The sequence below is a fragment of the Myotis lucifugus genome, unplaced genomic scaffold (assembly GCF_000147115.1).
Source record: "Myotis lucifugus unplaced genomic scaffold, Myoluc2.0 scaffold_16, whole genome shotgun sequence".
Classification (NCBI taxonomy): domain Eukaryota; kingdom Metazoa; phylum Chordata; class Mammalia; order Chiroptera; family Vespertilionidae; genus Myotis; species Myotis lucifugus.
In genome coordinates this window covers 11,634,027-11,660,635 of record NW_005871064.1, presented here as the reverse complement: position 1 = coordinate 11,660,635, position 26,609 = coordinate 11,634,027, and the positions used below count along the sequence as shown (strand labels likewise).

Sequence of the window (26,609 nt, the reverse complement as noted above, 5' to 3'; positions counted from 1 at the left end):
CAGCCACTTCTTCTGAAGATACTCTTGCTAAAAAAGCAAAAGATAGCCTTAGCCGGTTTGGCTCAGTGGGTAGAGCATTGGCCTGCAGACCAAAAAATCCGGGGTCGGATTCCAGTCAAGGGCATGTACCTAGGTTGCAGGCTTCTCCCTGGCCTTTTTACCCGGATAGGCCTTTTTACCCTGATCAGGGTTCGTGCAGGAGAGCAATCTATAGATGTGTTTCTCTCACATCAATGTTTGTCTTTCCCTCTCTCTTCCACTCTCTCTAAAAAGATCAATGTAAAAATATCCTCCGGTGAGGATTAACAATAAATAAATAAATAAATAGATAGATAGATAGATAGATAAATAAGCAAAAGACATATATTCTCTCAATTTCTTACAGCTTTTTAATACAACAGAAATTCTCTCCTTGGAATTTCTTTTAAAAAGCTTTAAACTATATCATCTCCAGGTTTAATAAAAAGAAAACATAAATTTCCATAGCAAAACCTAATTTTGCCTGTGTGTTTTCTCTCTAGATTTCATAGGCTGTTGTTATAAAATTAACAATTCAAGTGTCAGATTGGAGTGTTGGTAGAGCCTCCACCTGCAGAGAGTGGCACAGTTCCTCTCCAGAAAGGCAGGGGGAGGGCGCCAGGTTTTCACTGGCCTGTAGAGGGACTGATCATACACAGCTGCATTTCCTCTGTACTGTTCCAGCCTGAAGTATACAAGGGGGCTAGGTTTTTAGAAAGGGAAGGAAAACCATCAAGAGGTGTTTATCTCTCTGTCCCTCACCCTCTGAAGCAAATAAATAAACCAACCAAAAAACAAACATTTAAAAAATACAATATATAGGAATAGATTTTGGAGTAGGTGTGTAAGGGGAAAATTCTATATAGTTCAAAATTACCCTGAAAATTCCTTAGGAAGCAAACATCTGTGCTCTCAAAAAGTCCAACGCAGCCCAGCCAGCATGGTTCAGTGGTTGAACGTAGACCTATGAACCAGGAGGTCACAGTTCAATTCCCAGTCAGGGCATATGCCTGGGTTTCAGGTTCGATCCCCCATGTGGGATGTGCAGGAAGCAGCCAATCAATGACTCTCTCTCATCATTGATGTTTCTATCTCTCTCTGTCCCTTCCTCTCTGAAATCAATAAAAATATATATTTTTAAAAGTCCAAAGCAGTCCAGCTTTGGTGAAGCTCAACTGAGCATGAGGTAGTCAGCTTTTATGCAGAAGCCATGTCGTAGATAAATCATATTTTTTAAGCATCGTACCTCACTTACTATGGCAGAATACCCACACTTTGAAAGGTACACAGAAACTGAGCCAATGGAGAGACTGGCATAAGCCCCAGTCACACCTACTGTGGGACAAGTACTTGTTGCGTGGAAAAGCAGGCAGAATCACCAGAACTATTGCATTGTCGCCCTTGGTGTCCTTCCCCATCCCGACCCCCCCCCCCCAATGCATTTAGGTGAATGATCAAAGGTGCACATGATGGGTCTCCACGTTATCTTCTGAGCACCTCTTCCATGTCAGAACAGCTCAAAAAGCAGCATGAGTCCTGAATGAGGATGAAACCTATCCCAGAACTGAACTGTCCATTCAGGCTACAAAACCAGAACTAGACACTGCCATTTACCAAATAACCTTGCTTTGTGCTTATGCCCAGTCTTCTTCCAGAAAGGGCAGATTTAGTACTGTCATTGTCATTTTCTGTTCATAAGATATGTCGTGTGGAAATTAGAAGTTCAAATCTTAAGAAACGGAAAAATCTTCAGCCTGCTGAAAACTACCAATGTGGCAATCCTTCCTCACAGCACGGAGGACATGTGGAGCAGTAACTGAGAGCATGGGGTCAGGAGCCAGGCAGTCTTGGGCTTGAGCCCAGCTCTGTCCCCCACTAACTGCATGATCTTGAGCAAGTTACTTAACCTCTCTGTGCCTGGTCTCAAATCCAACTCCTCTCTCCATCCATACCCCGAGCCTTATTCTCCTGTATTCTAATTTGGTAGCATCAAGCTAAAAAATCTCTATCCTCAACTCTTTCTATACCTTCTTCTCCTTGGCTTTGCCTATTCTCCTGCCCCCTCCCTCACTACCAAGTCCTAAAAATTCTACCTAAAATTCACCTCCCTGCTGCAGCACTGCCTTATTATTAGCACAGACCTTCTTCTAACACAGCGGTTCTCAACCTGTGGGTCGCCAACCTGTGGGTCGAGACCCCTTTGGGGGTCGAATGACCCTTTCACAGGGGTCGCCTAAGACCATCGGAAAACACATATATAATTACATATTGTTTTTGTGATTAATCACTATGCTTTAATTATGTTCAATTTGTAACAATGAAAATACATCCTGCATATCAGATATTTACATTACGATTCATAACAGTAGCAAAATGACAGTTATGAAATAGCAACGAAAATAATTTTATGGTTGGGGGTCACCACATGAGGAACTGTATTAAAGGGTCGAGGCATTAGGAAGGTTGAGAACAACTGTTCTAACACATAGATCCCGCTGGTCCCTTCCTTACAACCATCCTGGATACCAGTCTCACCCCTCTCTAACGTACCCACCTACTGCAGGAACACCAAACTGATCATGCTCCTCTCCTCCCTCTAAACCTTCAAGGGCTCCCCAATGCTCCTTCAAGTAGTGTGCAAAGCCTGATGGTCTGGCCCATGCCCCCCTCCAGCCTCCTCTCCCACCACTAACCCTCACATACTTTCTGCTCCAGCTGTAAGGAACTTGGCTGCCTCCCAAACATGACAGGTCCTTTTCATGCTTCTGGGCAGTCCCTGCCCTCTGGCCTGGAAGCCCCATCACCCATCCTCGGGGATGCAGCTCCAAGGTCACCCCACTCCTGAGAAGGCTTTCTTTCTCAGCCCTCCCGACTACCTGCAGCAGCCTCACTGCTTCCCACCAGCAGAATGTCACTCTCAAGTGCAGGCAAGGATCATGCCCTCCACCCGTGGCCCCAGCCCCTGACACAGTGTCCGATACACAGCAGACACTGAAAAAAGCAAGTAGTGGGCACATGGGAGAGACACTGGAAATACTTATCCAATTTAAAGGTAATGTGCCAGTTATCAGTTAAAAATCACCCAGGTTCCAAATTCAGAATCTTAAAGATTTTAGTGTGTGGCTGGATTCGGGCACAGAATGGAACAGGAGGTTCCACCCAGGAATGTCAGCATTACAGAATGCCCCAGGGCACAGCGGAGCCTGAGCACCAGCCTCAAGCCCCTTCTGAAGCCAGCCTAAGAGTTTACAGACAGTTTTCCCTCTGGCATTAGCTCCAGTGCCCCTTCACTACCACTAAAAATTAAAGCTGGGCAACAGGCTAGGGCAATCTCTCTCCTTTATGGAGGCCTGTTCGTTCCTTTTCTCAAGTCCCAAGTGCCCAGGTTCTCATCCTGGAGGTAAGCTTTGGGAATGCACACCAACCGCACAATCAAGCCTTTTTCTATCTTTTTTTAATATATGTATTTTATTGATTTTTTACAGAGAGGAAGGGAAAGGGATAGAGAGTTAGAAACATTGATGAGAGAGAAACATCGATTAGCTGCCTCCTGCACACCCCCTACTGGGGATGTGCCCGCAACCTAGTCAGTGCTTTACTGCCAGGTTCCTGACCGAGACTACCCACCTTGTGTGCTGCATTCTTCCTCCCTGACTGCCAGGTACCAAGCACCCTGCTGCAGTTCCATCCTGGCTGGTGAGACAAGACCTCCCTCCCACTGCACCCCAATACCATGTCACACTAAGAGTCCGACAATCGCACCAAAACCGCTGTGAGTCGACCTAATGCTGGGGGTCTGCATTTTAGGAAGCCACTGCTAACTGGGGCATCATCCAGCCTGTGAAAGAGCAACCCCCTGCCCCACCCATTCACAGAGGGAGCAACTTGCTCCACGCTCTGTAGGTACTGCCGCTGTTGTCTGCATTTGCTTTCTGCAACATCAGACAGGTGGAGGTGACTAGCAATAGTAGATTCCTAATGGCCCACAGTTGTCCCTGGGGACCATCTTTCAGGAACTTTTCCCTAGGTAAAGCAACTCCTAAGAAGCCCCTGAAAGTGGGATCGAGTGTTGGCTGACAGCCAGGAAAGTTGGCCATCTGGTGTGGTTTAACTAAAATTTGAAAATGGAGGCCTGTCTGGTCCCCTTTCCCAGGAGATGTGAATGTTAGGAGCTGGAACTCAGGCATAATTTGGCTCTGGGCGACCGAGACTCCTCCCACTCTCCCCAACCACGAGGAGGGGCCAGGAGATCAGGAATTCGAGGGGTGATACACAGGGTGGGGCCCGGCGCTCCCGAGAGGCCTCCGTTTTCCATGCTTGAAGAGGGTCTCCGGTCCGGCCCACTCACCTCCCGCGCCGAGCGGAGCTGCTGGCGCAGCGCGTCCTTGCAGCCGTAAGGGCCGCCGGCGCCGCGCCGCGGGGCTGGAAGTGCGCCTCGACGCGCGTGGCGCCGCGGTAGGCGCCCTGGTAGAAGGCCGGCCAGCCGAGCTCCAGCAGCGGCGGCTCCAGGTCCGACTGCTCGGGGAAGTAGGTCCCGGACGAGCAGTCGTGTGACGAGCCGAAGGAGTCCTCGGCCTCCGCCGCCGCGCCCTCCTCGCGGGGCCGCTCGGCCGTGCGCAGAATGGAGCGCACCTCGTCGGGGTTCAGGAAGCGACCCAGGCGCTCCTGGCGCAGGAAGGCGGCGAAGGCGTCGGGGCCGCCCGCCACCAGCTCCTCGAGCGCCAGGCGCTGCGTTTCGCTGTACAGCTCGGCCAGGTTGGGCGGCCCGCACGGCGACAGGCAGGCGGCGGGCAGCTCGTCCAGTCCCTCCAGCAACAAAGCCATGGCAGCGCTCAGGCCCTACGGAGCTCGGAAGGTAGAGGACGGGCAGGCCTTTTTATAGCCCCTTTGAATCAAACCGGCCCGCGCCATTGGCCGCGCCGCCCCGCCCCGGCTTTCCCATTGGCTGTTTCCTCCTAACGGTGGCGTTCGGACGCAGTGCCCGCCGCTACGGCCCGCCCCTTGACGTGCATTGGCTGCCCCGCGGCCCGGCCCCGCCCCGCCCCTCCTCCCGGGCAGAGGTCCAGCTCTGCTCTCGTTCTGGGGTTGCTTCATGGAACTTGATTTTGGCGACTCTGTCCTGCTCCAGGGTAGTCGTTCCTGCTCGGGCCCCGCGGAGCGCGGACCTCTTCACGGTCAGCTGAAGGAGCAACAGGCCCGATGGCCGCGGGGGCCCGGGTGGTGGCCCAGGCAGCGGAGCCCGAACTGAAGCCGGAGAGCCCGGCCCCTGCCGTCCTAGCGCGCCCCCTGCCGGCCCCTCCGTTCAATGCCGGGCGCGATCAGACCTAGGCGCTTGGGGAGGCAGGCGCCTGCTCCCCAGGGACACTGACCGCGGTGCTCCTGGGTTCTCAGAGCTTGGGCGTGACCAGCCATGTCTCCTGCATTTAATCATTCATTCGAAAATGGCGGTCTATCGTCATACCCCTCCTTTGATTACACCCTTAGGTAGCTTTCTCTTCTCTCACTTCATCGTGTTTTTGCCTGGCAAAACTCCAACCCCACTCTCCACCTACTTTCCACCTGCACCTAGTTGTGCAGGTTGGCTAATTGTGCTTTAAATTTATTATCTCAAGTGCCTGTTAGCCTACATCCCCTTCATTCATTCTACCTTTTCCTCTCTCTTATTCTTAAAGTTTGCTTCCTATTTCACTGAGAAAATAGAAGCGATCAGAGAGAACTTGCACATGCTCTAATCACGTCCTCTCCTCTCTCCCTACATACTGGGCCTTCTGCTACTATTGATCAACAGTCCCCTCCATTTGGGCCCTACCTGCCAGCCCCTCAACTACTAACCTGTATCTCTCCAACAATTCTCTCCTCTCCGGGATCATCCATTTCCCTTCTTTACTGGTTCATTCCTATCAGCATTCAAACATGCTGAAATATTTTTCATCTTAAAACAACCCTCTCTCGATGCCACTACATTTCTTCCTCCCCATTTCTCTGCTCATTTTGATAACATGAAACCTCAAAAGAATTGTGTATATTCGCTGTCTCCAGTTTTCCTCCCATTCTTTCTTGAACCCTGTCCAATCAAGCTTAGGCCTCCTTTACGCTACCAAAACCTCTTGTCTAGGTCATCAAGAACTCCACAGTGCTAAATCCAATAGTCAATTTTTAGGCCTCATTTTCCATGTGTAAATAAGAGGGCATATGTACAACTGTAAAGTGCTTCCTAAGTGTCACAGGTTACCATTGTTATTTAGAAACCAATAAACTTTTAAACTAGATGAATGCCCATTGTGGCAGATACCTCTGTTCTTCCCATCCTCCCCTCCCCCCCCCAACCTGTTTATGAAGCTTTCCAAGCCCAAGTGTGGGGCCTTCCATGTGTCCTGCTCTGCCATCCTGTGTGCAGAAGGGTCCAAGAAAGCACTCTTTCCATTGTCTTCTGAGATACCAACACATGCCTGCAAATGACAAAGTCAAGGTCCATGGTCTGGGACTGTGCAACCATATAACTTGTCAATGCCTCTATTGCCTGAGGGAAAAGTAAGAATAACCAGGGTCTCACCTGCTGTGCTGTTGTAATGTGAAGTAGTATATAGCATTTTACCTCCTCACTATCAGCTATGTGAGGAAAAGGACTGGGGTGGGAGGTGGGGAAGAGGATAGTGCACTCCCAAGAACAGAACAGAGGGCAGCCCTGCTACATAAAAATATGTCATCAGACAAACCTTTGAAAGTGTAACCAATGTTAATTCCAAAGGGAGCATTGACAGAGTGAAGGTCATTCCCAATCATCTACCTTGTCTTGAATTCACCAGGTTTTACCATCCCCCAGTCTAGAAAGACATCTCCATGTCTGAGACCTCAGAGCTCCCTCTGCTTTAGGGGCCTCCTGGCAGAGTCTTCTGTGGTGGGGGGCAGGGATTCCCCACTTTCTATCCCAGGCATCACCTCTTTGTGAATTCAACTCAGCACAGTTCAAGAGAGCTCACAACAATGACCACAGCCACACTTACAGATGTTATTAAAAGGAATTTAATAATCTTAATTAAAAACTCAACAGCAAATTCCGTCGCAGGCCTTGGCAGCTGGAAGCAACTCCAGGGGCATGCCCCTTTGGGATGTGGTTGGGCCATGGTCTTGGACACGAGGCCCACCACTGCCGGATGGTGAGGAGCTACCTGAAAGTTACTTCAATACAATATCAAAGATCCTTGAGGATTTTTTTTTAAAAAAAGTTTTAAATATATTAGACTCTCTTGATTGCCATTTTTTACACAAAGCTGCTGATACAGTATACAGAGTTTTAACTTTTTTTTCACATAAAATACATTTTTCTTAATTGTTCTCTGTACATCAGTGGCTTCTGGTCTGGTGAATTATTGCGGAGGGCTGGGGATCTTCAGACATTTCCTGGGTGTGCAGAGCCAGGCCCCGCACTATGGCACTTGCATGCCCATGGGAAGCAGGTCCTCTGGCCAACTGGCCAGCAAGAGATTCCTATCAAGGAGAGGGCTATAGCTTTTAGCAAAGGGATCACTTCTATGAGTTATCCACTGACCACATGACCCTTTGCTCTTATGTGCCCTGGGGGTGGGGAGGCTGTCCCCAGGCTACAATAGCCAGAGTTAAATATAGTCCTTCTGAGCATCTTACAAGGAGCGCCTTCTGGGAAAGCAAATGGAAGAGAGAGCTCAAGATCAAAAAGTATCTGACACCAAGAACCCAAATAGTCTTAAGTTACTACAAAGCCAACAAACTGTGGTGAGATAGGACAGGGGACATACCCTTGTTAACTTTCTAAACCCATTTAAGTTGATCAAACAGTGCAGAGCAGTTTCATTGATGCTGCATATCTGATGGAGAACTACATCCTGAAGTCTTTAGTAGACTTGAGTCTAGGGTTCATTCAGCTTCCCTGAGTTACTGGCCAAAAACTCACCAATTTTCAATAGTCTGGGGGCTTAGGGTGGGGTGAGAGCAAGGGCCAGAGCTCACAGTGAGCCACGTGGCACCTGCTCTAGAAGTAGCCTCCTTCAATCTGCCAGGAGCTGCCACTAGACCTGGATCTCAGCAAGAGCTGGGCATCTGGTCAACCTTGCCAGCATTCTTCCAGCTCCTTGATCCACACTGGCCCAAAAGAGAGGCAATTCACGAGGAAAAGCTTCGATGTTAAAGGAGAAGCTCTTTTTCTTCCCATTATCCATTGGTGGAGCAGGAAGATTACATAATAAATAGCAAAAATGAGTAAGAGACAATGAGTTTTAAAACCTGAGATGCATTTGGCAGCAAATTCCAGAATCCTTATTCTTCTAGACACTGACCTCAAACTGCTATTATATAGTGCCTCAAAGATGTTGGCCTGAAGGCAGCTAGGAACCCTGAGAGCTCCATATAGACTTGGGATGGTGTCTTCCTGGAACCCAAGATCCAGCGTCTGCATTTAGTGGCAAATGTCATCTAGGCATATTGGACCAGGATGCAGTCACTCTATCTCAGATTAATTGAATGGGCTGCTGCTGACACCCATGGTCCTCGAGGGTTGAAAACCATAAAGAGCAGTCTCCTCATTCTATCTTGTCCCTCCTTCACTCCCAGAACCTAACATAGTGCCTGGTATGTCACAACTACTCAATAAACTACATGAGTGAATAAATGGATGACCTTGGCCCCAGCTTGTCCTTCAACACCCAAGAGACCTACAGGAAAAGTACCCCAGGTACTTGGAAGCCCCAACAGGGAATGGTTTATCCCTGATTGAAAATATGAGCTTGTGCTCAAGAGTCTTTAGTTGTCTCCTGTTGGGGAATCAGTGGGATTCCCAGCCTTCTGGGAAGAGAGGAGCAGCCCAGGAGGCAGGAAGCAAGGGGGGAGGAGGGAATGGCCAGAGGGCTTAGAGTGGGCAATAAATGGCTCCAGTCTCTGTGCCCTGAGCAAACAGATCCAAAAACCTGCCCAGCTCTCTCTGGAGGAGTATGTGGCTTCTCTCGGCACTCCCCAGCTTACAGCTTAAGTTGGCTCAAAAGGAATTTCAGTGTTAGTCTGATCTGAACACTGTTTTAAGGTATATCCCTGCCCTGCTCCGGCCATAGGCTGAGATGATGGAGAGCCCACTCCAGACCTCAGGGACATAGGAGGCATCACACAAACGCCTGCAGTCTCCTGACCTGCCCCTCCACCCAAGACTGGAACTGTCCTGGAGTTGGGGTAGGGGGCCTGGTGCTGTGACCCTCCCTGCATACAAGAGCCACCAGGGGTACAATGGCTCTCCTGAGCCCTGTGCTCTCCTGCCCAGCTGCCCTACTCCTGGGAAAGCATCAGCCAGGCCCCCTGGGAGCCAGCTCCCTCTCTGGGTTAGGGGAGTGGGCGGGGACCACAGTGGGGACTAGAACTTACAAACAGCAGACCCATTACTAAAGCTGTGGCACAAAGGGAACTTCTCCAGCCACACAGCCTCCTGGCCCAGGTGCCCCCAGAGAGAAGTTTTCATAGGCTCAGAAAGGAGAAAGTTAAAGGGAACCCAGATTTGTCCCCCAAATTGCAGAATCTGGATCTAGGGGGCACCTTCAGAGCTCTAAGGAGGTAGTTTTAGGACAAATAAAAGGTGCACAGAGCAGGGAACAAACCTGCTCATTAGTGACACCAATGGGTTTTAGCTGAGCCAGTGGATAGTGCCCAACTCATGGGCGACAATTTAAAGGGGCTCATGAGAGAATGCAGTGGAGAGGTGACGGGCAGCCTGCCCCACCGGTGAATTGAATGGGTGGTCACATGGCTGGCTCCTGGCATGGAACAGGCTTGTGACCAACCTCCTCACCATCACTCTCTCCTGAATGCAGATCAGGGTGTTGGCCATGGGCACTGTGGATTTGCAGCCCTGGGGTGTCACCACTCCAGCAGGGACAGGCTGGGAGTCCCTGGGCCAGGCAGGAACTCACAGGGCCAACTGGCAAAGCGGGGCCTGGGATCCTGAGCATTCACTCTAGGAGTGGGGAAGGGGTGGCAGGCAGCAGCCCCTCGCTGTTCACTCTGATGGCTCAGTCTGATGAGGGCTGGCTGAGAAACTGCCAACATGAACTCACCCCTCTCCTTGGAAAAGCCCTTCCAACTGAAGCTCCTCACTAAGTTCATTTTCCCAACAAAAGCCAGTAAAACCTAATGATCATAACATTCTCCATAAAAGCAGCCAAATGCAGTTACCTCCTGCCTAGAGTTTTACAGCCTTAAATAGTCCTTTTATGAAACTCACTTTTGGAAATACTGCCTTTGTTACCCCCTCCACTTTTTGATGCTTTCATACAAAAACAAAATGTGATCTGGAATATTCCGGGAATAGAATAGCCTGGTTTTCCACCTTGGCCCCTAGGCGTTCACACAACTAGTTCCTGGCATGGGCAAGGATGTGGGAGCAGTTCTGTGTCCATTTCATCTACCCATGTGGGTTCATGGCTTCCTCTGGGCACAGAGCGGACTTCCTGCTCCTGTCAGATGTGGATGGTGGCCCAGATCCCAACAGGACTCTGGGCAGGACGATGGGTCTCAGCTTAGCAGGCCCCCTCCCCTGCTAAAGCCACATTGGCAGTGGTGATAAAACACTGAGTCTTAACCTCAATCATTCTCTCAGGAATAGCTCACAAATTCTCTGTTCCACCTGCTTCCCATGAGCCCAGTTGTCATTTGTATACATGTTGATGAAGTGTGTGTGTGTGTGTGTGTGTGTGTGTGTGTGTGTGTTGATATGTGACATGCGAGTACTGGTCCAAAGAAGCCTCTATCAATAACAGAACTGGAATCCCAGCCCTCCCTCCCCCAAATCAGACAGCAGGGTGAGTCGGGAAGCCGCTAGGGGCCTTGTTTCTGATGGCAGACAATGCAGCAGGAAGCAGACCGTGGGAAGGGGTGATGCTACGGGCAGCTGGCTGCGAGGTGGGGTCAGCATTCCTCTGGAAAGCAGAGCCCATCTCCCCCCAGCTGCCCTCTGAAGCCTCCCAGCCAGGGCTGGCCTGGATTCCAGGGACCCCTCCCCAAAGCATCTCTCTCCTCTGTCACAGGGAGACTAGGAGATGCGGCAGCAGCCATGGACCTTCTCTTCCATCTCCTCAATGGGGGCCTTGAACTTCAAGAGGGGGGGGTCTCCGCTGGTGACCGTGTAATATACCGAGGTCCCATTGCTGCTGTATGGTGAAGTTCTGCCTCCGATCAAGGGGGCCTTGCCTTCACTGCTGCTCTCACCCGTCCTGGCCATGCTGCTGCCCAGGTGGGTGCTCAGGAAGGGGTGGCTGAGCAGCTTGGCTGCAGCCCGATGCCGCTTTAGCTCCAGAAGCGTCTGGGGGCTCTGCTCCTTGTAGCCACTCCAGGGTGGGGTGGCATCAGCCATGCTGGGGCTGCTGTAGACCATGGTATAGTCGGGCACCTCGTGCACTTTCCAGACATCCCCGTTGGACAGTGCATACTGGTAGGCGCTGACCGGAGCCCGGAGGCCATTCTCAACAGGCATGTCCATTTCACTTCGTGGGATCTTGGTGGAGAACTCAGAGAGCAGCACGGGCTTCTCCAGCCGGGGGTTCTGAGGGGGAAGGAACGATGTTACCAGCTGGCAGGAGGCTCTGAACCCACAACCCACCTGCACCTCTGCTGAGGGCATTATTGTCTGGACCTGTCCTCCACCCATTTTCCCTACCTGGGTAATAGGACGTCCTTTTTGCTTTGGGGGACTCACCAATCAATGTGTTTTAGGAGAGCTGACCAACCTCCATCCTTGACCCCAGGCCTGGATGGTCAACACATTCACCACAGGAATTGGTTCAGGGATGGGTTCTTGACTGAAACTGATTTAATGAAACTCAACCCTGGGACTTTTGCTAGAATGATTGGGAAAGAGAAGTTCTGTTTTTATAGCAATTGCGGGTGGTGAGAATGATACAAGTTGGGGGCTGGGGAGACACCATGTCAAAGGGCTGATGTGAAGGAAGACTGAAGGAGAGAGAATTTATCCTGATGATGTGTTTTGAGCCCCTGGATCCAGCTGGGCCAAGACTTTCCAGTTACAAGAGCCTGTAAATTCCTTTTTCGTGTGAGTTGACTTCAATTGGGGTTTTGGTCACTTGCAATCTTTCCTCTGTATTCCCAGCATATCTCCACTCGAAACAGCAGAGATTCCTACCCAGAGGTCCTTTACACCCAGAAATCCCTGCATAACTACAGCTGCCTAGAAGCTATAAATGAAAGGGTTGATATATTTGACAATAATGAAAATGTAAAGCCTAGCAAAAATCACCATAAACAGCCCAGCTGGTGTTGCTCAGTGGTTGAGCATTGACACATGAACCAGGTAATCCTGGTAGGGGGTATGCAGGAGGCAGCCAATCAATGATTCTCTCTCATCATTGGTGTGTCTAGCTCTCTCTCCCTCTCCCTTTCTCTCTCTGAAATCAATTTAAAAATTTAAAAAAAGAAGAAAGCAAAACTTTTAAAAAATCACCATAAAAAATCAAAAGATGCATGACAAAACTGAAATGATATTTGCAACATATATGACCAAAAAGGGAATAATTTCCCAAATAAATAAAGAGCTCTTAAAAGTCCACTTATAAAGGTTCTACTGCACAAAAGAAAAAAATCAACAAGGGACACTAATATACAGTTCACAGCAAAATATAGCCTGTAAATACAGGAAAAAAATAAAAATATTCAATCTCACTAATAATTAATGACATAAAAATTAAAACAACACAAGTTTTACCAATCACATTGACAAGTGTCTTTAAAGTTTGTTCTTACTCAGTGCTGGCAAGGGTGTGGGGAAATAGCTACTAGGCATGTAAACTGCCACAGTCTCTTTGGAAGTCAATATCAATCACATCATCTAAAAAAATTTGTTTTTAAAGAAGAATACTTTGCAGCAAGCCCATTTCCAGGACTTTGTTTTCCAGATACACTCCCCAGGAGAACAAAGCCTGAAAGTCATCATTAGGCAGGTGGAGAATTATGGCATGTCCTTGTACTGGAATATTCTGCAGCTAAGAATTGAGGCAGTCCCCATGTACTGGCTTAGGATTCCAGGGATCTCCAAGAAATACAAACATAAAAATAAGGCATCTGAAATGTGATTTGATTTCTGTCTACAACTCTTTTCTCCCCAACCCACAGGCTTGGGGACCAGATGGAACAAAGCCTCCATGTTGCTCTCTCCATCCCAGCCCGCCACTTTGATGGGGATTCCCTTACACAGATGCCATCACTCCTGCTGGTGAGACCAGCCCACATGTGACCTCCCCATTCACTGGGGAAGCAGGGTCCCATTGAGACGTGTGTACACACTATGCAACTCATCAGCAGACCTTGCATCCCTCCAAGGCAATACTCTCTAGAAATGCTTTCAGTTGCTCAATGTGTGGTGGAACCAACCTCTCCCTTCCTGTCCCCAGCAATTCTGCTCTGGCCCCAACCTTGGCCTCACTCAGCAGACACAGCCAGGCATGGACCTGAGAGCATCAATACTGAGTTGAATAGTGTCCCCCCAAATTAATGCCAATCCCACATCTCTGAGTGTGACCTTCTTTGGAAGTAGGATCTTTGCAGGAGGAATTAGTTAGATTAAGATGAGGTCCCACTGGATTAGGGTGAGCCCCAATCCAATGACTAGTATCTTTCTAATAAGAGAAAACAGAGACACAGACACACACACATGAGGAAGGCCATGTGAGGACCGAGGCAGAGTTTGGAGCCATGCTAGCAAAAGCCAAGGAATGCCTGAGCCATCAGAAGCTGGGAGAGAGACATGGAGAGGATGGCACCTTGCTTTTTAGACTTCTAGCTCCCAGAGCTGTGAGAAAAGAAAGGTCTGCTGTTTTAAGCTCCAAGTTTGCAGCAGTTTGTCACAGCAGTCCTAGACACCAATAGAGCATCTTCTTAGGAAAGCTGTCTCAAGCCCAGGGCCTTGGCTGCCACTGGGGCAGGCTGCTTAGAGGTCCTACCAGTACCCTACTGTTTTTCAAAAAATTTCTTTCAATCAGATGTGTTCTGGTAAACACAGTTCTCAACTTCTTGTTATATCCCCTCCACCCTGGAAGTTTCCGTGTCCTTAGCTCCCAGGGTAGCTGCCCTACCGAATCTCTTTTCTGGGAAGCACAGATTAGATCTGCCGGAGCACGAGCAGGCACATGGTGGTCACTCACTCCCTGTCAATTATGAGAACCTAATGGGTGCCAAAGCTCCCAGCGCTGACTCAAACACACCCTAGGCTTGCCTCATTAACCACAGTAGCCACCACCATCAGACTGGATCTAGCTGGTCTAAGGGCCTGCCTAGGTAACCTCCTTCTGAAGGCTCTCAGATGAAGAGACCAGACCAGGGAGGGGCCTGGTCCTCCTCCCAAGGCAGTGGCTGACACTGGGGCAGGGTATGAGGCCACTCACTGGGTCCTTATTCTCCTGGTCTGTCCTGGTCTCCCTGATGTCCCCATTGTAAGTTGAGGTCCGCTGATCCTCTGCCACACTCCGCTGCTGCCACAGGATGGCCTCGCCCTCATACTCCTTCCTGTACAGGTTCGTCCTATCCGACAGGCTGGCTCGACGCACCACCTTCCTGAAGGGAGAGAGGGGGTACTGGAGGCTGCATCGAGGCACTACAGGCAGGAGAGGCATGGGGACCCCTAGCTGCCTGGCCCCTGACTCACCCACGGCTGCCTGTGCTGGACGTTCTCCGGCTCAAGGACGACTTGTGCCTCAGCTGTGACTTCATGATCACATCGTGCTTGTGTTTTAGCTCCAGCAGCAGGACCTTGAACTCTTCTTCCTCACACAGGTCTGAAAGAGCAGAGGCGTCTGTTGTGGGAGGCAGCCTGTGGCCCCTGGGAGCTCTCCAGACCAGAGGAGCTGCCCTCCCAACCGAATGAAAACTCCCAGCATCCTTTGGGGCATGCAGGGAGGGGAGAAAACGATGCCACCCTTATTTCCCGGGCTACAACCCAATCCTTAGAGAAGACTACGAAAGGGAAACCCAGGTTCCATACACAGTCACAACTCCTGAGGTCCCCAGTCATGACTGAAGGAGTCATACACCTTTGATAGTTTCCAATAGGATTTATCAGCTCTCCACTGACACAAGAAGTATCAATAGAAACAAGCAGGTACCATGTAGCCCAAACAAGAAGTTATGCAAAGAAGCTGAAATCATATATCCCCACCACCTAATTCTTTCACTCATCTATTTACCTCTTCAGTGTCCCAGTCATCCATCCATAGGTTTGTCCTCTATCTATCCATCCTCTTATCCATCCATCTATATTTCCTACTTCATCCATACATTCATCCACTTTGCCATACATTTATCTATCCATCCACCCATCTCTCTGTCCATTTATCCATTAATCTATCATCCATTACTTTATTAATTCATCAATCTACACACCAGTCCAGCATCCGTCCAACCATATATTCATCCATTTATCCCTCTACCTATCAAAAAGTTTATGCGAGCCTATGTGTGTACCAGGTGTTGTGCTGGACTTACCTATTGGCATTTCATCCATGGATGTCCTAGCACTGAGACTGGCCCCATGGGACACCAATAGCTCTGCCATTTGCATCTGAAACACAGGAAGAAGCCCATGTTCCCACTGCCCAGGGCCCAAGAGGCCTAGGAGGTGGAAAGAGTTTCCAAGGCCTCTTGGGATGTGACCCAAAGAATGGTGGGGCAAAGTTGACTCCCCAGGAAGGCTTTGAACCCTGGGGCCAGGAATCCTGGGGTACAATGGACTGACACCACCTCCACTATGCCTGGACCAAGGAACAGAAGAAAACGGAGTCAGCACTATGCCTGGACCAAGGAACAGAAGAAAATGGAGTCAGCTGTAACTCTAGAGTTGTCGGGTGTCTAGGGAGGGACTGCAAAAACTGCAATCAGCCCTGACCGGTTTGGCTCAGTGGATAGAGCGTCGGCCTGCGGACTGAAGGGTCCCAGGTTCGATTCCGGTCAAGGGCATGTACCTTGATTGCGGGTATACCCCCAGTGGGAGGTGTGCAGGAGGCAGCTGGTCAATGTTTCTCTCTCATCGATGTTTCTAACTCTCTATCCCTTTCCCTTCCTCTCTGTAAAAATCAATAAGATATATTTAAAAAACTGCAATCAGGGTTTTATATCTGGGGAACAAATGGAGAAACCACTCAAAGCAGAAAGGCTGGGATTTTCTAATTTGGCAAATTTAATCATCATTCCATTAAACTACAGCTTATCAAATGTTTTTGCAAACTCCGTAGGTCTTTTCATATCCCATACACTAGCTGTAGTCAACACCTTAAGCAGGTCGTGTATTCTTTTGAACCAACTGCTAGATCAAGGACAGCAGGCTGATCCTGTGCTGGCCTTGCTCACAGCCCTCCGGTGTAAACTACCTGTCCCCAGAAGGCAGCCGCGTGCAGGGGCTCCCAGCCATCCCAGTCCTTCACATCCACGCGCACTCCGTGGTCCAGGAGGAGCTCAGCTGCTCGCAGGTATCCGTTGGCCCCAGCTATGTGCAGCTGAAGGAGAGGAAAGAAGAGAGCATTCCCTAAGGGGGGCAGCCCCACATTTGGAGGTGGGGTAGCCCTCTCCCTAACCCACGTCTAAGATCATTCTTGGGGCCAATAGAATGGCACAGATTGAGGTAGAAATACCAGCCATATTTCAGAGAATGATTACATCTGCAATATGGACCTGGAAGGTAAGGCAGAGAGGTGAGCTCTTCTCCCCTGTGGTTGGTCTTAGAGCTCCTGTGGTTAAGGCAACAGCGTTTACTGAGTCCCTACTACATGCTGAGCCCTGTGGAAGAGGTCTCAGGGGTCCAATACGGTGGTTTTAAAATATGTTTACAAATTATCTGACACAGCTTCCAAAGCAGGGGTGGGGAACCTTTTTTCTGCCAATGATCATTTGGATGTTTATAATATCGTTCAAGGGCCATACAAACCTATCACCTTAAAAATTAGCCAGCTGTATTTGGTCCAACATTTAATTAACTCACCCCTAATGCCTTGGCAGGCCCAGACCAAATGATTTTGTGGCCCTTATATGTCCCATGGGCTGGACAGTCCCCACCCCTGCTAAGGGATGGAGTTAATTTCTCTCCCCTCGAATGTGGACCAGATTGAGTGACTCGTTTCTCACAAATAGGATCTTGTGAAGGGCAGTGTGTGATTTCTGAGACTAGGTCATAAAAGGCGTTGCTGTTTCTACCTTATACTCTCTTGGATCATCACTCTAGAGGAGGCAGCCATCATGTTGTAAGGACACTCAAGTAGCCCTAAAGAGAAGTTCCAAGGAGGTGAGAAACTGAGGCCTCCTGCCAGGAGCCAGCACTAACTTGCCAGCCACCTTAGGAGTGGATCTTCCAGCCCCATTCAAACCTTCAGATGACAGCAGCCCTGGCTGACATCTTCACTGCAGCCTCATAAAAGACCCCAAGCCAGAGCCATCAGCCAAACTGTTCCCAATTCCCTGACCCACCAAAACTATGTGAGATGATAAATGTATCATGTTGTTTTAAGATGCTGATTTTGGGGTAGCCATAGTAACCAATACATCCAATAAAGGAAAGCCTCATGCTAAGGCCCCAGCTCTTCTACCCGGCACCATTCAAGGCCTCCAATGGTGGACGGCACCTTAGTTGCCCCTTTTGTTCAATCTCCAAGAAAACACATAAAATACTTAGCACATGATGAACACTCAGGAAGTGATTAACATTCTCAGAAAGCCCTAAGTGATCACAAAGCACACCATGGGAATGGATGAAGGGCCGAAAAGGAGATGAGGCAGAGAGAAACCAACTTCCCAGCCAATAGAGGTGAAAGGAAGCCATCAGAACACTGGCTGGGAGGAAACAGAGGCCCCAACCATAGAGGTGTGGGTTCCACGACATGCTGGCCCACTTCTGCTCTGGCTGGTCTTGGTTCTGGCCCATGTCCTTACCAGTGTGGCACCATGGGCGTCGATCCAGTCAAGGTCCTGGCCCGCTGCGATCATACAGTGGATGTCTGCAATCATCTGCTGCTCGGGAGCCGCCCGCATCTCGTTGATTTTCTCTTGAGTGATGCCTGCGGGGGGAGGGGGATTTGGTCAGCACCCCAGGCTTAGGCCTCAAGGTGGGGAGGGGAGGAGAGGCAGATAGGGAGGGCAAGGTCTCTGTGCCCCAGGGTCTGCTAGTCAAGGAAGTAGACAGACATGCCCATAGATCATTGTGTTCCAGGCCCAATGAACACAAACATGTGCTGGCCCATAAAACAAAGGCCGCTCCTGCCTGGCACCCAGTAGGTACTATAATGATATCAGTTACTATTATATATGCTGTTCTTCTACCTGGAAACTCCTACCATCCACATACCTACCTCCAACTGATCAAATGGCTGGCTCCGTCTTATTCTCTAGGTCCGGCCCAGACCACCCGCTCCCAGATACCCTCCCCTGACCACCCTGTCTGACCAGGGTTTGTTAGTTTCTTTTCATCTCATGCAGTTGTGATTGTATCAATGAGTTTTTGTTATGGGAATGACTCAATTAATGACTACACAGGTGTGGGCAAAAGTAAGTTTACAGTTGTTCTTATGGAAACTTATGGAAAGTAATACAATAAGCCCTAGCCAGTTTGGCTCAGGGGATAGAGTGTTGGCCTGTGGACTGAAGGGTCCCTGGTTAGGGCACATATCCAGGTTGTAGGCTTAATCCCCAGTAGGGGGCGTGCAGAAGGCAGCCAATCAATGATATGATTCTCATCCTTGATATTTCTATCTCTCTATCCCTCTCCCTTCCTCTCTGAAATCAATAAAAAAAATTTTTTAAAAGAAAGTAATACAATAATAAATAATATAAGAATAAACTCTGTGTTTCACACACTCACAACTGCAAACCTACTTTTGCCCACCCATGTATAACTTTCAAATGGAGAGTTGAATAAATTGAGGTGGAGGGACGCAGAAAGACATTTTAAAGCCTGAACCTCTAGCTAAATGTTTAAGTGTTACTGGCAGCTACGAATGTTATTTAGTGAGAGAGTGACATGCTCTATAAAAAGGTCCATTAATCAAACATTCTTGGATAGGATTCAGGGGAGATCTGTAAACTGGAAAGGAGAAAAATATACATGATTATTTTTATTAAACTTTAAGTGAAATAGAACATTTCCTTCCATTAGAACATAGGCAAAACCCACAGTAGAATGAGTGTTGCCTGTGACGTTCTCACCAACAGAAACAGTATGTATTTGCGTGTCATATTATCTGATTGTTTCATGAACCAATAAAATTGGTAGGTAACACATTTTTAAATATGTTGGTAGTTTTATTTGAATATAGTTGGTTTCCTTTATAATCCTACTAGAGGCCCGATGCACAAAATCTGTGCAAGGGTAGGCCTTCCTTCCCCTAGGTGCTGGGCTCCCCCCGCAGCCCCAGCTTCGTCTGGAAAGACAGAAGGACATCCAGTCTAATTAGCATATTACACTTTTATTATTATAGATGATTCTGATAACTGAATTTAAAGATATCATTCTGAGAAGGGGTCCATAGATTCGCAAGATTGGCACAAAAACTGTTAAGTGCCTCTGCAGAAGATGAATGGTTAAAGCCTGGGTGCCAGGGAATGGGCACAGCAAATCAGCGGTTATTGCTGGGATCGGGGAAGAAACACCCGGCAGGGCCTGGACAGGACCCGGGGCTGCAGTCCAGGGTCTGGTTTGAGATTCCTTTCTGAGGAGGAGCTCAGAGTCCGTATGGGGACAGGGGCAGGTCTCTCTGATTGCTACATTTGTTTCCTCTCTGAGGCTCATTTGTGACTGAGAACAGCCCACATCTTGTTTACCCGGCCCCTGGCAGCCAGCATGGTGCCTGGCAGGCACCGGCGAATGTTCCTGACTTTTTATTATTTTCCCAAGTGGGAATATATCTTTATTGCGAATGTTTATTGAATTGTCACAGCTGACGAAGAGGAGACGAGGCCAGCTGAGGCCGCCCGCGTGTGGGGGTGACACAGAGGAGAACAATGCCTCCCTTTCGCACAGCATGTGTCATCATCTTGTTAATCACACAAGATATTAATCTTAATAACGGGGACCCATCCCACTTCCTGAGCACTGGAGTGAGCAGGCAAGTACGCAGCTTGCTAATGTGTGCATCTGCGTTGGTTTAAGAGACGCTCGCTGCAACGCTACCCTGAGCCCACTTGATAGCATGTGCCACACTCTTTTAAAAAAAATTTTTTTAAATATATTTTATTGATTTTTTACAGAGAGGAAGGGAGAGGGATAGAGAGTTAGAAACATCGATGAGAGAGAAACATCGATCAGCTGCCTCCTGCACACCTCATACTGTGGATGTGCCCGCAACCAAGGTACATGCCCTTGACCGGAATTGAACCTGGGACCCTTCAGTCCGCAGGCCGACCCTCTATACACTGAGCCAAACCGGTTAGGGCATGTGCCACACTCTTACCCTGGTACGCCATGCACGTCTCGATGACATCCAGGGTGGGCTCATCCTCGCAGAGATCATACGGCATATTCCCATCGGAGTTGACAGCGAGCAGGTCGGCTCCACTGCAGAGAAAGGGCCAGGCTGAGGGCCAGGTCGGTGTGAGGGTTGGTCTGTCTGCCTCTGCCCTCTGGCCTCACATCCACTACCCCGCTGTGCATCCAGCACCCACCACCCCAGCAAAGTGTACCCTAGCAAGGACAGTGACTTCAGCATCCTGGGAACCCCAGATGCAAAGAGGCTAAAACCCTAGGAGAGTTGTCCCAACAGACCTCCCCCAGCTTCCTGCTCTGGTGAGCCAGACAAATACTATATAGTTCCACTTAGATGAGGTACCCAGGGTAGTCAAAACAATAGGAACAGAAAGTAGGATGGTGGTTACTGCTATTGTTAACGGGAAGATGAGTTATTCAGTTTGGGAAGATGAGTTCTAAAAATGGATGGTGGTGACGGTTGCCCAAGAATGTAAATGTACGTAGTGCCACTAAACTGTACACTTAAAAATAGTTACAATGATAGATTTTATGTCACATGTATTTTTACTGCAATAAAATCTAGGGGTGAGGAGAGAATGAAGGGAGAGAGAGATAACGAGGAGGGACAGAATAGAAAAGACAGAGTGAGACCAAGAGTGAAGGAGAGACAGAGATCGAGAGGAAAAAAATAAAGGCACACAGAGATGGAGAGAAAAAATGGGAATTGGGAGAAGAGGAGGAGAGAGGGAGAAACAAAGAGAGGAGGAGACACAGAGATGAAACCAGGATTCAGGGAGAAAGAGGAAGTGGCAGGCACTGAGAGACGGAGGAAGAGGCAGAGAGAGAAAAAGAGGGAGAAGGAAAGAGATGGGGGTAAAAGAACTTGGAAGAAACCAAAGGCAGAGGGGAGGCTGTTCTCGGGGAAGAGAGGGGCACGTACTACTGAACGAGGATCTTCACCAGGTTGATGTGGCCGCATGTGGCTGCGGCATGCAGGGGTGTCCACAGCTCGTTGTCCTTGGCGTTCACGTTCGCACCGTGGGAAAGGAGCAGCTTGACAATTTCCTCGAAGTTGTCGATGCAGCACTGTGAAGGGGACACAGGCAGGGTCAGCTCGCCGCAAGGCCCAGGCCCCGGTGGGGACACCCCCAGTTCCCATCAAGAGGCCACGAGGACAGCAGAGTCAAACTGCCTGAGATTGAATCCAGCTCCAGTATTATATGCTGTGTGGTCTTGGGCAAGCCACTTAATCTTTCTGAGCCCGCTTCTTTGTAAGTTAATAATATATAGGATAAAAATATAAAGATAATATTTTTTATAAAGTCAACTATAAAAAGCTTTGAAAGTGTTGGTGGAATGAGACACATTTTTGAATGAGGCTTTAAAACCTTTTCTTTTTAGCCCTAGCTGGTTTGGCTCAGATAGAGCATCGGCTGGCAGACTGAAGGGTCCCAGGTTCGATTCTGGTCAAGGGCACATGCCCAGGTTGCAGGCTCCATCCTTAGTAGGGGGCATGCAGGAGGCAGCCAATCAATGATTCTCTGTCATCATTGATGTTTCTCTCTCTCCCTCTCACTTCCTCTCTGAAATCAATAAAAAAATATTTTTTTTAAAAACCTTTTCTTTTTAATTCCAGAAGCCTTTCTTTCAACGAAATTGTATGGAGAACACTTAGATAACCAATAGAGCTAAGCAGGGCTGCAGGGGGAGGGGAGGAAGCTGGGGAGTTTGGGGGTTCCCCTTCTCAGCAGTGGCCTCTAAGGGGTGGCCCTAGATCCATCATAGTTTGAAACCTCTGACTTAGAAATTTCTGACTCAGGAGCTCAATTCATGGGGAAACCCCAAGTATCCAACCCTCCCCTCCAAAGAACTCAGCTCAGCTTAAAGGCTGGAGGGTGGGGGAGGTCCTGAGATAGTCCTTGCAAGGAGACAGCCATGTTTGTGCCCCTGCCTGCTCACACGTGGGTCAGCATCAGAGAGAGGGAAGGTCAGGAGCCTGCAGCCCTCACATAGACTCAGGGGTCCAGCAGTCACTGGAGCCCCTAACTCCAGAGGCAGAGAGTGAAAGATTCCAAGGGGACAGAGAGGCCTCAAGCCAGGGGATGGGCAGGAGAGGCGAGGACAGAGGAGGAAGACAGACTGCAGGAGAAGTCTGTGGGGGACTGTGCTCAGCACTGCCCATCCAGGTGAGGGCGTGGCCTTCTGTGCAATGGGAGCCGTGGCAGAGGTATGCTTGGAAGTAAAGCACAGTCAGACTTGTTTTTTAAATCCCTCCTCTGGTTGCCTGTGGAGAACAGATTGCAAGTGCAGCTTCTTTGGGAAGAGGAGGGACGTTAGGAGGTAGGTTGAAATCGCCCAATTAAGATGATGGTGGCCTGGCCCACAGAAGTGACGGTAGGCACGGGGCGAAGTGACTGGATGCCAGCAGAATGAGAGGGGCACTTGTGGGAGCCATGGCCCCAGGTGGGTGCGGGAAAGGGGATGGAGATGGGTCAGCACCACAGCCCTCACCCCCACCTCATGGAGCCAAGGCTCAGCGCCAAAACATGTGGGAAAGAAACAGTCATTTGCACAGATGGTGCCAGAGACCCAGGTTCTCCTTTTGTGCCAGCCAGTGTGGGGTTGGCTGGGTCTGGGGCATCTGTCCCAACAGTGGGGCACAGGTAACCCAGTGAGGCCGGGAGATCCTCAGGTGGTGAGGAGAAGCATGCAGTTGTGCGGTGCGGCCGGCAGAGGGCGCCAGAGGCACCCGAGTGAGGTGGCGGGGAAAGGCGAGGAGCCCCAGGCTGTCACTGGGAGATGTATCAGGGGAGCCCCGTCCCCAAGAGGAGGAGCAGCCCAGCCCCTGGGGTCAGGGGATAGGAGGGCCAGAGATCCCACCCTTAGGGACTGCAGAAAACATGAGGATGGGGGGAAGGAGCCTCAGGTTGAAGGGGGAGAGGATTGTACACCCAGAATTGCAATCCAGGAGCTAGAGCAGCCTGAACCTGGGAGACTGGTCTGAGCTAGCGCTGGGTTGGGGTTGGGGTTGGGGACTGGACGCAGGGATGCAATGGGGGGTGGGGGGGCATGTCAGAGCCGAGCATGGCCTTCCCTCCTGCATTCCCCGCGGTGGGAAATGGCACCTGGCAGTTGGATGGCCCTCCGCCCCCTCACTGCCCATGCCCAATCTACCACCGGGTGTGGATCCCATCTCCTCATTGATGCCCCATCCCACTGCCCTGGCCGAGGCTTCACCACCTCTCCCCGCCTAACTGCCGCTCCCCTTCCACACATCCTCCCTCATTAACCCAGGCAGGTTGCTCTCAGTTGCCAAGTGAAGGCGCCCTGTTGCCAAGTGAAGCAAATGCGCACTCCTCTGCAGGCTCGGGAAGCTTTTCCTAATGTGCTCCTTGTTGCACTGGAGCAACAGAGACAATAACAACGACAACAATAATGACAGCCTGGCAATAGCAGCAATAACAGGCCACGTCATCAATAAGAAGAGCTGATGTTTCTGAGGAGGTACTAGGGCCAGGCGCCTTGCTAGCCCCTGGCCATGCCTTGCCTAGTTTCCTCAGAACAGCATTTTGAGGACTTGATAACCGCTGTTGCTGCTGGCCACCACACGGGACATTGCAGATACGCAGAACATTCCATCATCATGGGAAATTCTATGACACAGTGCTGTGCCTGAGCCTCAGTTTCCTGAGCTGTAAAATGGGGATCATATTTCAGAGGTTCGTGATGAGAATCAGCCCACACGTCACATAAGTGAAGTGCCCTTACAGAGAAATGAACACGTGGCAAATTCTAATAATAATAATATCTAATATTTATCCAGTATCAAGGGATGTTCACAGGGCTTTTATTTAATCCTCATAACAACCCAATGAGATGGGCACTTGTTATTCCTCTTTTACAGATGAGGAAAGTGAGGCACCCTGAAGGGACAGGAGGAGAAGCCTAGAGGACACACAGGAGGCCACTGGGCTGACGGATGAAGGTGGAGACTTGCTCCTGGGGCTGATGGGCAGAGCAGTGGTCAGTGTCCATCCACCTCTTCCTGCCCTCATAGGGAGATGGAAGGCTCTCACCAACCCAGGCTTCCAGCAGCCTGGCCTCCCACCTGCTCAGAAACATGGGCCAGGGCACAGGAAGGCATCAGTGTGTTCATTCACTATGTTGGCATGCACATATTGAGCACCTACTGAATGCCAGCATGGGGAAAGATGCTGGGACACATCAATGAGCAAGTGACAAGGGCTCTGCCCTTGTGCGGCTCAGAGCGTGGATGGGGGGACCAATATCAAATGATCACACGAATGCAGCGGTTCTCAACTTGGGGGTCGAACGACCCTTTCACAGGGGTTGCCTAAATACATCCTGCATATCAGATATTTACATTACGATTCATAACAGTAACAAAATTACAGTTATGAGGTAGCAACGAAAATAATTTTATGGTTGGGGGTCACCACAACATGAGGAACTGTATTAAAGGGTCGTGGCATTTAGGGAGGTTGAGAACCACTGCACTAATGGCTAAAATGATAAATAAAAGGGGTGCCCAGGAGAAAAGAATATGTATATAACAACACAGCTCTCAGAGTCATGTGTCAGCTGGGGATAACCAGTGCACGAGGGAAAGTGTGGTAGGGATCAGCACTGTGTGTGCAAAAGAACCAAAAAGCCATTTCGCTGGAGGGCTCATCAGGGGCCAGGCCTCCCAGGGCCTTTCAGGAAGACACCTGAGCGCTTTGAGTAACACCAATAGACTTTTGGCTTCAGCATCCCTGTGGCCGCTGTAAAAAACGAATCATGGCAGGGCCAGCTAAAGGCTGGGGACCAGTTAGGAGGCTGAAGCAGCATCCAGGCAAGAGATGACCGCCGACAGCCCTTCCCCAGCCGGAGGGACTGAACCCATCACGCCTCCCTAGAAAAGATGTTTCACGGCTAGAGCTCTTACGCAGATCACAAAACCCCTCTGCCAATCACCTTTGTCAGCAGGATGGGTGCATGCCACGGTGGGTGTGAACAAACATGCTTCGTAAACTGTCACACTCCAAACAAATTTGCTTTGTTTGCCAAACCCTTTGCTGGGAAGTGAGGATGCAGTGGACAAAGGCTCCCTGTCCTCAGAGGCTGTGCGTGAGCGTGCACAGGGGCTCTGTGGGCATGTCTGCAACAGACACACACATCTCTGAAGCAGACAAAAGCCTTTCAAATGGGGCAGCTGCGGCTCCCCTTCCCACCCTCCTCCCTGTGGGTTCTGGGCAGAAAAAGGCAGGGAGATGGGGCACCTGTCCAGGTGGGAAGCAGGGAGCTGGGGACCCCTGCCAGCCCGGCCTTACCTGGTGCAGGGCTGTGAGTCCATCCTCGTTGCACAAATCAGGGCTGACTTTATTCTTCAGGAAGTAGCGCACTGCAACAGAGGGGACAGGAGTGAGCGTCCCGCCGCACACTGGGTGTGGAGTATGCAGCGGGGCCCAGGTAAGACCCACTCCCCCAGGTCCTGACACAAAGGGCCTTGTTTGTTTATACTGCTTTGGGCACTATAAGTGGACCCGAGTCCCATCACCAACTGCTAAAGCCCTTCCACGGCTCCCCATTGCTCTAGGAACAAAGTTGAAAACCCTCACATTGGTTTTTCCCTGCCTGCAGCCTCCGTCTTGCACAGTTCCAGCGGGCACCTCTCACACCCTGGTCTACAAGACTGGCACCCCGGAGCAGTGCAGTGCTCAGCACGCACTGTACACAGTGCTCCTACCTCCTCACCTCTCCAGGCTCCAAACACCTTCCACAATGGTCTTTTGTCAGCTACAGAGTCACTGTACTTCCTCTGGCCTCTGAGCTTTTGCATAGCCTGTTCCCACTGCCTGGAGGACTCAAGCATCCATCCATCCACCCTCATCCATGCCTCCATTTTTAGCACATGTGTGTGCACACACACACATGCACACACACACATGCACACACACACATACCTGCACACACTCCTCATCCTTTAGGTCTCAGCTCAAATTCTCCAGATGGGGGCACTCCCCCATTATATACAGCCACTGCTCCTATGCATCTCATTTATCACCTTATCACAATTATAATCACATAACTAATTATGGGCTTCGGTTCTGTCTGTCATAGACACTAA

General features: G+C 49.9%; 2 protein-coding genes across 2 annotated transcripts in view; both read right to left on the bottom strand.

Annotated features, from left to right (window-relative positions):
- The window catches only part of FAM83D (family with sequence similarity 83 member D), a 19,412-nt gene extending 14,570 nt beyond the window's left edge, over window positions 1–4,842 (bottom strand). The window contains 2 exon segments of the mRNA XM_006085174.3: window positions 4,367–4,431; window positions 4,434–4,842. Coding sequence (XP_006085236.1) covers window positions 4,367–4,431; window positions 4,434–4,842 — 474 coding nt within the window.
- A 2,183-nt stretch (window positions 4,843–7,025) lies between these two features.
- The window catches only part of PPP1R16B (protein phosphatase 1 regulatory subunit 16B), a 66,406-nt gene continuing 46,822 nt past the window's right edge, over window positions 7,026–26,609 (bottom strand). Inside the window, 9 exon segments of the mRNA XM_006085173.3 lie at window positions 7,026–11,572; window positions 14,424–14,592; window positions 14,684–14,813; window positions 15,520–15,595; window positions 16,401–16,526; window positions 17,953–18,077; window positions 20,466–20,569; window positions 21,420–21,565; window positions 25,813–25,883. Coding sequence (XP_006085235.1) covers window positions 11,063–11,572; window positions 14,424–14,592; window positions 14,684–14,813; window positions 15,520–15,595; window positions 16,401–16,526; window positions 17,953–18,077; window positions 20,466–20,569; window positions 21,420–21,565; window positions 25,813–25,883 — 1,457 coding nt within the window. The 3' untranslated portion in view covers window positions 7,026–11,062.